At 43.0% G+C, this 14574-nt stretch overlaps 1 protein-coding gene across 4 annotated transcripts in view; it reads right to left on the reverse strand.

Annotated features, from left to right (window-relative positions):
• Positions 1-14574, reverse strand: part of LIFR (LIF receptor subunit alpha) — a 636999-nt gene that overhangs the window by 152850 nt on the left and 469575 nt on the right. For all 4 annotated transcript variants that reach the window (XM_085631117.1, XM_085631122.1, XM_085631121.1 and 1 more), the window contains exon 11: positions 13399-13544. In XM_085631117.1, the coding sequence (XP_085487243.1) occupies positions 13399-13544 (146 nt within the window). The remainder of the gene's footprint in view (positions 1-13398; positions 13545-14574) is intronic.

Genomic DNA, 14574 nt, shown 5'->3' on the forward strand with positions numbered 1-14574 from the left:
AGCCGTAGGGACACCGCTGGTTAAAACCCTTTCCCTGCAGACAGCAGCCGAAATCTCCTGGTTAAACTCTGAGGGAACATGGGGAATCACCTAGGGGAATTGGTGGCGTTCTCTCCTATTTCCCTGGTAATAGCCGATATCCGAGTACTGTCCGGGTATCTGGCAGAGAAGGATATCAGGAGAAACACTGGGGCACTTGTAATGAGGCCCTCTCTGCGAAATTAAAACTTACCAATTATTTGGTCATTAATAATTCTAGTCGTGTAAAGAGTCACAAAATGCAAAAACTGATATCAATCACTAAACACAACAGCCTATTACATGTTATTTAGGGATACGTTAACATTTCGATGTAGGCAAACCTTTACCCTATGACCGAGTTAGGCGAGTAGACAACAAAATAGGTTATGGTGCGATAGTATTTTGGGGTTTTAAAACATCATACTATAGGTAGTAATCCTCGCTGAGCCTGCTTAGTTCCATTAGCTTTGCCAAGGGGCTTTTAAAAACTGCTTATATCACATATATTCGGGGCCACAATTATTCAGCAGAGTTGACTAAATAATAAGGCAAGAGAAGGCAAATTACGCTGCATGATGCGGCGCATTTTGTTATAGTATTATTTTATTATTTTTACACATGGTCAAAGTGTCTGAGAACCGTTCACCTTAATTAGTATTGATTTAACACATAAATGCAGCAATTAGTAACTGAAAGATGACCAGTCAACCTTTGCAAAAAGTCTTCTGGAGTTCACGGTCCCGAGTCGCCATACTCTTTGTAACTTTTGATCCATTTGAGCTAGAAACACATTTTTTTGTGTTAAAATCTGCAGATTGTGCAGCAGATAACTTATGTGGCAGATCCATAACTATGCGAAAAGCCTCTGAAAGCACGCCTCTGACTCAGCTCGGGGTCCTGCTGGAACAATGAGTCGAGCTTCTATGTGGGTTCTGCCTGCCAACCTCCCTCTACCCTCATGCACAAAGAGGTAAAAACAAAGCATTAACATTTGAGTTAAAAATGTAAGACATATCTGGATTAATCGCGGCAACCTGCTTAACTAACTTGTGTGATTTAAGGCAAATAGTTTATTTTACCAATCCTTCTTTTTCCTCACTATTGCATGCTATAAGACCTTCAAACCCGAGAGCTCAGAATACCGGCTGTACAAAAGCCTATTGTGTTTGATTTGATAAACTATAATGTTGCTCTATTTATGAGAAACTGGGCCGCATATTGAGTTCATGTTACAAAATGGGGTCTCTAGTTGGCAGGTTGTTACCCTATCCATGTAGGGATCCTTCTTCCTAGTCAGGATAAAAGAGTTACACTACTGAAAAAATCCCTGCTCACCCCTTTGGTGGCTTGGCACGAGCCGTCAGGTTTATCTCGGAGGCAGTGTGTAAAACATTTGCACATAACCAACAGTAATACAGTGAAAACACTACAAAAGGACACCACACCAGTTTTAGAAAAATATCCAATATTTTTTCCGTGCATACAAGAACAACAACGATAAAAATCCACCATACAGTTCTTAGACCTATCAATAAGGAAAAATAGACTTAAAATACTGTTCCTTGAAGTCGATAGCTACGCCCAGGGCTATCACGGCATTGTGAACAACAAATCCAAACAGTTCTATCTGACCGCGGCATCACGGGCCAACTGCAGTGTCGGGTAAACCCGCAAAACAGTACCTTTAGAAATGCAGGGCGTCAGGACCTCGAGGTGAGCTCCAAAGAGCCGGCGTCAACAGGTGTCTGTTCCGGAGGTTGGTGCAGGAGTCGTCGGGCCCTTGAAGTCGCACTCGTTGCAGATCGAGCTCCGTGCGGTTGAAGTCAGGAGCACCGGCTCCGGTGGGAGTCAGGGCTGCGGTGTGAAGTGCAGGGGTGCGGTGACCTCAAGTCGCAGTGTCGGCAGTGGCTGGGTGACGGTCGTCCAGTAGCGTCAGTGAGACCAGGGCTGCGGTGCGAAGTGGTGCGGTGCTGGTCGCGGTGCAAGCAGGTCACGGTGCAAGCAGTGCATCGTTGTTGCTGAAGCGCTGTCGTTGGCTGACAAACCAGTCGCTGGTGTCGGTAGGTCATGGCTGCGTTGTGGGACAGGGCGGTGCATCATGTAACTTACGAGCGGTGCCCTCAAACCATGGTGCAAGTAGCAGTGTCTATGTCGGCATGGAGCGGCGTCATTCGGGATACCAGGGCGGAGGCGTGAAGAGAGGTGGTGTGAAGTGCGGTGCCCACAAGTCATGGTGCAAGCAGTGACTCAGCAGCGTAGTGGAGACCAGGGTTGCGGTGCAAAGAGCTTTTTCTTCTGTTGCAGCACAAAACACACAGTTCCCAGTGCTGGTAGCAGATGAACTTGAAGTCTTTGCTGTTCTTGAGGCTTCTTGAACAGGGGGCAAGCTCTACCTCAAGCCCTTGGAGAAACTCAGACAAAGGTTTCAGAAAGTTAAGTTAAGTGCAGTCCTTTCTCTGCCTAATTCAGAAGCAGCCACTGAAGGCCAACACAGCAAAGTGGTAGTTTCTTTTCACAGCTTCTCCAGCTCATCTTCGTGGCAGGTTCAATGATCTAAAAGAGTTCTAAAGTTCTGGGCCCCAATATTTATACCACATTTGCCTTTGTTCTCTAGTGGCAAAAACGTTTCTCAGCTTACTCCAAACCAGTTCTGTCCTTTCTGGTCCAGCGTCTTGGCAAGAGGTGGAGACAGCATTGGCACGGGAGACAGGGCATCCCACTACTCCAAATGCAGTCCAGGTCTTTTCAACTCAGCTCAGAGTCACCCAGTAAAGGCAGGACACACCTCAACCTGTGGCTGTCTGCAGTGAATGCACATCCCCAGCCCCTGTCACCCCAAAACCAGACAGTCAATACACAACCCAGCAGAGGCACATAGGATGGCTTAGCAAGAAAATGCCAACTTGCTAAAAGTGGCATTTTTAAACATACAATTTAAAAACCATCTTTACTAAAAGATGTGTTATTCAACTCTGAGTTTAGAGAGCCCAAACTAAATTTTTCCATCTTGTCCCAAAGGAAAGTTATATTTGTAAGCTGTTACAAAGCAACTCCCATATTAGGCTATGGGACAGATAGCCTTTCAATAGTGAAAAACGAAATACACAGTATTTAACTATCAGGACATGTCACACACACCAGGACATGTCCTACCTTTCACATACAATGCACCCTGCCCAGAGGGTACCTTGAGCCTACCTGAGGGGTGCCTTACATGTAAGAAAAACGGAAGGTTAGGGCCTGGCAAGTGGGCGCACATGCTAGGTTGTCATGGCAGTAAAAACTGTGCGCAGACATTGCAGTGGCAGGTCTGAGACACCTTTGAAAGGCTGCTTGGGTGGGTGGCACAATCAGTGCTGCAGGCCCACGAGCAGCATTTGATTTACAGGCCCTGGACACACACAGTGCACTATACTAGGGACTTAGTAGTAAATCAAATAATCCAAACATGGAAACACCAAATCCATAAACACAATTTACAGTAGGAGAACTTGCACTTTAACACTGAGCAGCAGTGAGAAATTGTGCACTAAACCAGCAAAACGAAGTCCAACGTACCTTCAAAACCAGGAGGCCAGAAAACAAAATGACAGGGGAAGTACGCCAAAAGATGCCAGGTCTAACAGTTCACATAACAAATGTCTTGCCTATTATTTCACTAATAGATCTGTCGACAGGGTGGAGGCAGAATGGTTCTAAGGTCAGGTTTAAAAACTATCACTTCTATTAAGTACTTCTCAGTGCAGTGCTCTAATGTGACATATTAATTCCCAAGTTGCCACTTGTTAAAGAAATACACTTTTTGAATTATATTTTACGTGATGTTTGTTGTTTGAGTTACACAGCAATTATTTTCAGGGACTGGCTCCTGCACGGGCTCGACGAGCCAAGCCACACCTATCTGTGTTAATTTCTTGGCTTGCCCACCTCTATATCTATAATCTAATAATTTAACCTTATATAGGTACTGCCACTGGAACATTAAGCTTATACAGACAGGTACACCCAGTGAGACTTAAACCTCAGAGAGGTACTGCCGGTGGGACTTTAACCATATACAAATACTGCTGGTGGGATGTAAACTTTATACAGGTACTGCCAGTGGGACTTTAACCTTCCACAGGTACTGCCAGTGGGGCTTTCATCTAACGCATGTACTGCCAGTGGGGCTTTCATCTCACACAGGTACTGCCAGTGGGATTTTAACCTTACACAGGTACTGCTAATGGAAGCTTACCCTTATACAGGTACTGCCAGTGGGACCATACCCTTATACAGGTACTGCCAGTGGGATGTTAACCTTATGCAGGTACTGCCAGTGGAACTTTAACCTTACACAGGTACTGCCAGTGGGACTTAACCCTCATACAGGTACTGCCAGTGGGACTTTAAAAACATGCAGGTACTGTCAGTGGGACATTAACCTAATACAGGTAGTGCTAGTGGGAATTTAATCCTATACAGGTACTGTCAGTGGGACATTTACTGTATACAGGTACTGCCAGTGGGACTTTATCCTTATACAGGTACTGCCAGCGGGAACTTAACCTTATACAGGTACTGTCAGTTGGACTTTAGCCTTATACAGGTACTGTCAGTGGGACCTTAACCTTATACAGACAGGTACAGCCAGTGAAACTTAAACCTCAGAGAGGTACTGCCGGTGGGACTTTAACCATATACAAATACTGCTGGTGGGATGTAAACTTTATACAGGTACTGCCAGTGGGAATTTAACCTTCCACAGGTACTGCCAGTGGGGCTTTCATCTCACGAATGTACTGCCAGTGGGGCTTTCATCTCATACGGGTACTGCCAGTGGGATTTTGACCTTACACAGGTACTGCTACTGGAACCTTACCCTTATATAGGTACTGCCAGTGGGGGTTTACCCTTATACAGGTACTGCCAGTGGGACCATAACCTTATACGGGTAGTGCCAGTTGGATGTAAACCTTATGCAGGTACTGCCAGTGGAACTTGAATCTTATACAGGTACTGCCAGCGGGAACTTCACCTTATACAGGTACTGTCAGTGGGACTCTAGCCTTATACAGGTACCGCAAGTGGGATGTTATCCTTATACAGGTGCTGCCAGTGGGACTTTAACTTTATGGAGGTACTGCCACCAGTCAGACTTTAACCTTATACAGGGGCAGCTGTTGGGAATTTAACCTTATTCAGGTGTTATGCTAAGTGGATTTCTAAAGCGCATGTCTATCCATAGGCTTCCCAGCACTGGCTAAGACATAGCGTTGATTCCGGACAATTGGAGAAACACAGGGGGGCTATTAATGTGGCTATAGCCAGGCTTTTAGCCTTTTTTCTGAACTATGTTTCGTTGTTTAGGCACCCTAATTCTATAGGGAGCGTGTTCCAATATTTGGGGACAAGATATGAAAAGGACTTACTGCTCCATCTGGCCTTGCGAATTCTAGTTACCTTCAAGAATCGACCCTTAGAGGATCTTAAAGCCCTACTAGGGGTGTAAGCGATCAAGAGTGCCCTTATCATAGTGGGTCCTTTGGCGTTAAGCCCTCTATGTGCCACAGTGTTTTAAAAGTTCTCCTTGCCTCAATGGGGAGCCAGTGCAGGGGAGCTAGAGCACTGTTTGCGGAGGCAAAATTTGGGACCTTGTACTGCCACCAGTGAGACTTTAACCTTATACAGCTACTGCTGGTGAGACTGTTTTACCTTACACAGGTACTGCCACTAATGAAACTTTAACCTTACACAGGTACTGACATTGGGACTTTGCCCACATACAGGTACTGTCAGTGGGACTTTAACCTTGTACAGGTACTGCCAGTGGGGCTTGGAGGCTTAAAGAGAACTGGACTGACTTGGAGTTGGCGAAGAGCTGGTACAGTTTAGATTGTTTTGCATTGCACAGTACAAGAGCAGGGTACAAATGATTAATGAAAGCCTTGTTTACCCTTCCAATGCTTTGGTCAACAAGGATTGAGATGTACCTGCTGACAGGAGGGTGCTGGGGAGGGGATTCAGCTGTCTAGCAAGAGCATGAGAAACGTGGGCACTTGCAGATGGCGGGAACAGAACAAAAAGTTCTGAGGTTCTCAGTTCTCACAGAAATTAGTGAAATGCAGCAGGGGGCTTTGCTGTGGCGTCTTAGTGTGGTGGGGCTCACCCTACTGAAATGCCATGACACTGAGAGCCTGGCAGTTCTACTTTTGGTATATGATGAATCAAACTTCTAATTTATGTACAAAACATATTGTCAAGGATGGCCCATAGAAATGCTTAGAACTCACAAATTATAAACATTTTTGAAGACTGTTCAATGGCTTGCATTTCTACTGCACACTAGGTACCTCAACTGAAGATATTTATGGATAAGAGTCATGGTAACAGTACTCTACTGCAAGCTAGAAGGCAGCAAATTTGTTAGTTGTACATAGTTAAAGACCTCCTATCAAGGAATACTTATTTTTATGCAGCTGTATTTCTTGATCTACCCGTTTAGTTTAAAGAGTAGGCATACAAACTACATAGCATATGTATCTATATGGGATTTATACAGTAGGAACTTGGCTACAAAGCAACCAAGTGCTGCAGTTAAAAAGGGTGACATCAGTCACCCCTAATGTAGGCCCTAGGGGCAGGGTGACATGCAACTACAAGGTAAGACATGTAGTTTACATTTTACATGCCCTGGTAGTGACAAACATCTACATTCATTTTTCATTACTGTGAGGCCTACTCCTCTCATATGCTAGCATTGGGAATTCCTTAAAACCCTTTTATACTGTAATTACTGATAAGAAATGAGTAGCTCCATCATGTTTCCTATCTTTGGGATAGGAAGGAGAAAGCCTCTTTAGTGGTAACATTGGATTTAACATTACTATTTTAGAAAATTAACTTTTGGAAAGTGGGCATTTCTTGACTCTTAACTTAGCTTTGTGTGCCTGCAGCCTATCTCCAATACACATCTGGGATGGGTGACAGTTACACTTTGTGCATTCCCTCTAGACAGCCACAAACACAGGAAGGGCAGGTCTGATAGAGAACTCATATGCATTCTGATGGCTCTTCCTCGGCAGGGAGAGGGAGCTGACATCTGAATAGGCAGTGTCCTGTGTCCCACACAAAGGGCTGATTACTCCCCCCACAAACAGGCTGGCAGAGAGGGCTGGGATGAAAGGGGACCTGTACACTTCAAGGGCCTGCTTTAAAGTAATCCGCACTTGAAAGGCACATTTGAGTATAAGTACTGGGGCTCTGCCCCTACCAAGACCGTACACTACAGGACCTGTGAAGAACTCTGCCAGAAGTAAAGACAGAAGTGGTACAAGGATTGCCACTCTGCTTGACTGACTGTTCTGAAGGAACTGCTTTCCTGCTCTGATGAGCTGCCCTGCTGCCTGCTTATCTCTGCCTTGCTGAAGACAAGGATTGAACTAATCGCACTTGAACCTAGGGTGACTCTTTGGGCTTGCTGGCTTGCCCCCTGTTTCTGACATCTCAGGGCCTTCAAAGACTTCCCTCAACACTGCTGGTGCTGGATTCTGCCATCCGTGAGTCCTCCCTTACCTTAGTTGCCAATCCAGTCCTGGGCCTCAGATCTGCAGCTGTTGTGCTTCAAAATCGACACAGCAATGACTTTGCACCGCTTGGACCGACGCAGTGCATTTTGATGCCGACACAGTGATGATCCGATGACGTACATATGCGGCTTAGTGGCGATGTGGCACCTGACTGCAAGGTTCAACTATGGCCCACTGCCCGTATTGTAAGGGGTTTGATGCTGAAGCGGGACCAGACTGTGAGGCTTGATGACGACGACAGACCTGACGCTGTGAATCAGAACTGATGCATCGAGTCTTTAATTGCAACGCTTGCTCCACCCAAGGTACTTTTTCAGTGACCATGTGTGGGTCTTGTAGCCAGCCTGTCCTCCATCGCAGTCAGCCTAAACTATGGATGTACCTCAGTCTAGCGCGACCTCAAATAACCTTTTCGGACTATTGACTTCAGAGCACCATTTATGATTATTCTTCAAAAATTCATAACTTCGGTTCTACTAACTGGATTTTTGTTGTTTTGGTCTTGTTTTACACATAAAAGTATTGTTGAGTTTTCAAATCCAGTGTGGAGTACTGTGGTATTTTCATTGTTTTACTGTGTGTGTGTAGCCACATACTTTACACATCGCCTCTGTAGAAAAGCCTGACTGCACTGTGCCAAGCTACCAAAGGGTGAGCACAGGTAATCTTTTAGTGTGTATCTAGCTTACCCTAACTACGATTGTGGTCCCTACTTCAATAGGGTGCGTAACTCTGCCAACCAGAGACCTAACTTCTACTATAAACTAACTGCAATTTGGAGACAGCTTCTGTCAGAAGCCATAGATGACAGGTTTTAAAGGTAAAAGAGTCTGGATACCTCACGGTGCCACCCAAAGAGGAGAATCTTGTTCAGAAGTTTTAACTGAAAGACACAAGTAACAGAATCAACCTGCTTCTATAACAGGAGATCTTCATTAAGCCAGAAACCCACATTTCTGCCCAGGATGGTTCGAAAAAGGGGAGCTCTCAATGGGCTAGGCCAGAATTCAGCATTCCCTAGATGGTTTGGGCCACAAATTAATACCTCTGTCTTGTTGGCATTCACCTTTAACATATTGCTGCTTGGACGGCTAAAAACAGGATTGAGGAGAGTGTCACATTTCATCCTAAGTACTGTCCAACCTAAAAAGAAGCTGAGTATTAGCAGCATATGACAATTAACTGATGGACAAAACCACTGTTGCCCATATAGCTACAGACTGAAAGACAGCAAATTATGACACACTGCTTCAAAGGTTTCGAAGAGGTCAAGAGTTTTAAAGGTTGTACAGTAGTCAAATAAAATGAAAACGTTTATAGGTGTTTTAATTATCATCTGGAAAGTGCTGTGATCTAATTGGATGGTTGCATCAGAGCATGAAGGAGAACTGGCATTTGATAAGAGAGAGCTGTCCTTGGTTATGTTATGGAGCTGGTTGTAATAGTATGTATGATGAACCTTCCTAGAAATGTCAGATCCAACAGCCTGGTGATTTCCTCAAGATGGGGGTTTTCAGAAGTGGCAGTATCTGTTCAGCTTAAAAGGCATCTAACAAATTACTTTGAAGGCAAGATTGATGAGGACGGTAGTCGGCTTAGATGTTGTCTGTGGAGAGAGTAATGGATATGGACAATATGGGGTTATTCCGAGAATGCTTGGTCAAGGGACCATCAGCATTAAGCGTGCTGTCAATATTGTCTTGCTTCTTGTGTATCTCGTACTTGAAGTTGACAGCTTAGCACTACTCCTTTGAATTAAATACCACAGCTGATTTAGTAGGGCAGTGCTGGTCCACTTTGATAAGTTGTCACTTTTGTTGGAGGCCTTGCTGATGACAGTATTGCAGTGGGCAATGAAGAGCTGTCTGTTTGTAGAGTGGAGTTATTTCAGGGTTGTGAGTTCATCGAGCACTTCTGTGTGGATCCACTTCTTCACTTGATGTCTGATGGCATGGTTACTGTGGATGAGATCCTGGCTGTACCATGGTACATATAGCTAGGTTTTCTAGCAACAGAGTTTCAGTGGGGTGCGAGTATCTGCTGTAATCTAGAGAGACTAATAGAGGTTCATATAAGAGCTTCAGCATTGGAGCTGTTCCTCAAATGACTGCTACAGCTGTCACGTCTTGGTGAAGGGCATCCTGTGAAACGTTTCTCAAGGATATGCTTATGGTCTCTATTAGTTTTTTCAGTCACTTTGGTTTATGGTTTTGCTTGTTAGGTTGGAGGGGAGACAACCCTATCTATGTGCAGTTGAGAACCAGGATCTCTCATTAGAGCTGGGCCAGTTGTGTGACCAGGCTCATTATGTTTGTCGGCAGAGGGTCCAAAAAGGCAATTTTCATCATTGTAAAGGATGGTGGAAAATCCATATTGTTTGAAGTGTTGATTGAGACTGCTGTAAAAAGGTCACAGATCTTGTTGTGGAATGCTAAGCACTGGCCAGTGGGACAACAGATGAGGTGAAAGGTAATTGGTTAGGCAGGAGGTCAATAGTAAGGGGCATGACAGGAGCTCAAAGTAGCAGGTTTTCAAATGTAGTACATGGACATCAAGTATGTACGGTTTTGAGCCAGGACTCTGAAATATAGATTACATAAATCCTGCTATTGGACTTCAGGTCAGCACTGCACAAGACTCCTGGGTTTAACTTGATGAGAATATGGTAGAGCAAATGCAAACTCTGAGAGAAACGGACGATAATAAGTAGAAATCTTGATTATGTTGTTTTGCTTCCAGACATGCAATACGCTGTTGTGGGGTGTGCTCTTTGTGCCCTTTAAGAGTTATGGTCACGATGAACCCTGATATGTTATTGAATTAAGAGGTGTGCGATTTTGAGTGTCTGGGACAAAACCAGAAAAGGTCTATTCAGCCAGTGCATTTGATTGATTATGTTGCCCTCTGCTTTAGAAATATGGAGCATAAAGACCCTTGCAACAGAAAGAAGGAGAAGCTGGAAGCTGATTGGATGGGACGTATAATGACTAAGGGCTCATATACATTATGGTTCTGCTGCAGGGAATTCAGAATTTTAGAGGATTGGCTGATCCTCAGGGTGACAAAGGGCTTATACTAGTTATCTGTTAAAAATGTATATCTTTTAAATGCTTGAGATTTGACTGAGTGCAAGGTTAAGATAAGGACAGATGGCACTCTCTTGCTTTTTTAATGGTCCAAGACACATGCCCAACCGTACTCCAAAATCAAGTAATCGTGTTATCAGGATGGCTCCAATACTGTACTTTCAGAAAAAGTAGTTATCTAATTCCTGACCAAACAGCAAGTGATAGTGAAGAGAGATTTCTGCACAATTTTGGTGTACTTACTCTGCACTAAAATTCCATGCGAAATTCATACTTACCAATATATATTTATACCAAACAATGTAACTTTCTGCAGGAATCATCTAATACACTAAAATTCTTTATGTTATGACCTGATTTTGAGAGGTTTCTGAATTGTTATTGAAAATAAAAGAGGTGTGCAATGTATAAATAGAATCTGGCATTGTACAAGTCTTATTGTTCACTAAAAAAGACAGTCAGAGGTACATAAAATCTACATGCAATGGGGTATTACTAAGATAAAACACACAATTGACTATGAGGGTCAGATGAATATAAACTAAAAGTTGAATGCAAACCTTATCACTCCTAAATCTTTTCACATCAAAGCAATATATTACTGTGCTCTGTTATAGTTCCACCACACCCTAAAACAAGGCCAATCATACCATCAGCACGACAATAAGTTACAGCTGTGATTAGAATCATAAGAACATCTAAGATAACTGAGGGACAAGAAAATATGGAATCTGCCAGCTGTTTATACACAATTCTGATATAGTTCTCATAAGTAGTCTGCTGCAGCAGGGTTAGAGGAGGTTCCAGATCCCTTGCATTCAAGAGTAAAAGTTGGGAGAGTATCCATTTCCAAAGGCGAATGTCTGCAGAATCCCAAGATTTCACTATGGAATTATATCATTAAAGGAAATTGTGTACGGAAACATCAATAAACAACATCCACGCTGTTGCCCATAGCCTAGCAGCCCTTTCAGCTGTATCCCATGGTACCAAGCCCTATGTAGAACCTCTGGTTCAATGTACAGCCTATGCAAAATGTTTAATTCTATCTCTATTTAGAACCTTAAAGGAAAATCTAATATCATTAAAGTATCTAGTTATGACTTATTTGTCTATCCTTTCCCTGGGACTTGTGAGTGTACTGTATAGTTGGGTCTAAGCAGTTTCTGAAGACTCAATTTCACGAATCCTAGCTATATTCCTCCAAGCATGTAAGGGTTTTGCATGCTTTGCTTATATCTGAAAGCGTAGTCACTGCAACAACTGTCAGTCAGAAGGTGGTGTCTTTTTTATGTTGAGCATAGCAATAAGCATAAGGGGCCCTTGTGAGTCATATAGGTCGCAGACTGCAAGAGTGACACTACTGGACCATGCCAAGCACCCTGAGCCTGAATCTGTACAGTAAGGCAGGACTGTTGGCCAGAAGGGACATCAGATAGAGTCTCTTGGGTTTCACACATGCTACAGTCTACAATTTCACCCCAAGGTTACTAGTTTATCTTTCGAACGGATGCTTTATTTTCTGACATGTTTTGGATACAAGTTTCAGAAATGTAGGAGTGTACTGCTTGGTTCGTCGCTATACCCATTCCTGTTCAATGAGTACATGTGCCCTCTCACCCAAGTCAGCAATCTCTGCCATATCCAATTCCACTGGAATGCCAATGATATCAATACTCCTCTCTGGCTGGAGAGAGATTTGGATGATCAAAGTACTACCTTGAACAGGGTAAAAAACAGAGGTTCATATCTTTGGGATTTTCATTAATATCAAAGTTCACCTGCACTTTACATGGTCTTCTGACCTTGTACAAGCCCCAATTCCTCCTACTTCAAAAACATAACCAAAATTAAAAACTGGTGTGATACTGAAAAAGTCCTTTATTCCACAGATAAACTTCCATGGGTAAATCTAGTCATTATCTGCATACCGGTGAATGCTTATATCATGAGGAAAGATCAGTAGCTCCCACAGGCCAAAACAAGTACTATTCAGAATCAAGTTTCAGGTGGCAAGAATTTGCCTGCATCCAAAAAATCACTATTTTGCTCCCCCTCCTCTGACACCTCTCCACTTATTCCAGTAAAGTGAAGAATTCAGTTCATAATAAGATGCCTTCATTAAAAAGAGTATTTCCCTACCTGCAAAATTTGGCCTCATAAAACGGATCAAGGAAGAATCCAAGGTCCAAAAATGCCTCTCACCTCTACCAAAGTAAAAGTAGACAAATCAAACAGTGGAAGATCCCTCAAAGTCCTGGGCCCTGCATTTAGATTGTCCTATCGCCAAGAGCTTAAACTAACTGCCCAGAGTTTATGAAAGACCTAAAGATCTTGGTCTTTACAGACGCTTTCAGGACACAAGACTACCCCAGTCCCTCTACTAGAGATCAGGCAACCCTCTTTAACAAGACTTCTTGAAGAAAACATATACTTTCATGCGATGCAAAAGTTTGTCTGAACCTTCTAGTCTTCCTGAAATTCTCGCTCTGAAATTAGTTTTAAATGGAATCAATCATCTAGCACTCTCAAGTGAAGCAAAATCTTTTGGATCCACAAACTCTTTGCGTAAATAAACGAATAAATTAAAACACATTATTTTACAATATACATCCGTAAACCAAAAATATGTATTTGGCAACTGAAAAGTTACTAAACTGTACTGATGCAAAATTGCTTATTACAACCATGTTTTTAACAATTTGAAGCAAAACAATTTTTACCAGTTCTGATACGCCAGTGTTTTTGCTAGTTTCAACTTGACAATTAAGCTTCAGTAATGTGAAGTTCCCACGTAACAACCAAGAGAGGGTGACATTTCTTGGGCTGGTGCTGGAAACCAAGAGGTTTGCGCAAGCTTCTGGATGAACTGAAAGGGAACAAGTATCATAAAAGTGAATGACCTTCACCAGACCTTCAAAGCAAAATATTACTTGTAACTTCTGCAGTGGGATATAAAAACGGGACATAACTTGTACCATTAACAACCCATTTGTATAAATAGTCAACACAGCAAACAATAAAAATGCATAAAATATATAATTGCAAAGGAAATATCGGTTTTAACTTGTATTTCAATAGTAGTTACAGCACAACTGTAGAGAATTTGGAGGTAAATCTATATATATATATTCACTTAAAAAGCCATAGGTTTCAGGGGCGTTATAGTTAGCTGGACATTTCACTCTTACAAAACCATAGAAATTCCACCGTTCTAGTTAGTTCAGCTAACTATAACTCGCGCCCCCGCAATACACTGCTCATGACGGTACATATTACATAATTCATGGCATGGTCAGTGACATTACTGATGACATCACGGATGAAATCTCAAATGACATCACTGATGACATCATGACATCACCGATGACATCATCCAGTGACTGTGTGTTTCTGTAAAGTTTAAATATGTTTTATATATATGGCAAGCTGTATTGAAGTATCAGTGGGTGTACAAGTGTCTGGATGAAGGATTTAAGAGGTGTGTGTCTGATTGTATAAGTGACTGATTAAACGTGTCTTACTGAATGCATGCATTAGTGACTAAACTGTGTGAATGTCTGTATCAGTGTGTCTGTTGTTGTGTAAGCTAGTACATGCGTTAGTCAGTAGCTACATGACAGTTTATATGGGTTATTGACTGATTGCCTGAGTATTTGTAGAGGTGCCTGAGTGTGTGTGTGTGTGTGTGTGTGTGTGTGTGTGTGTGTGTGTGTGTGTGTGTGTGTGTGTGTGTGTGTGTGTGTGTGTGTGTGTGTGTGTGTGTGTGTGTGTGTGTGTGTGTGTGTGTGTGTGTGTGTGTGTGTGTGTGTGTGTGTGTGTGTGTGTGTGTGTGTGTGTGTGTGTGTGTGTGTGTGTGTGTGTTGGAGGTGTGTGACTATGCATAGATGTGTGACTAG

Source organism: Triturus cristatus, chromosome 2_1 (genome assembly GCF_964204655.1).
Source record: "Triturus cristatus chromosome 2_1, aTriCri1.1, whole genome shotgun sequence".
Taxonomy (NCBI): domain Eukaryota; kingdom Metazoa; phylum Chordata; class Amphibia; order Caudata; family Salamandridae; genus Triturus; species Triturus cristatus.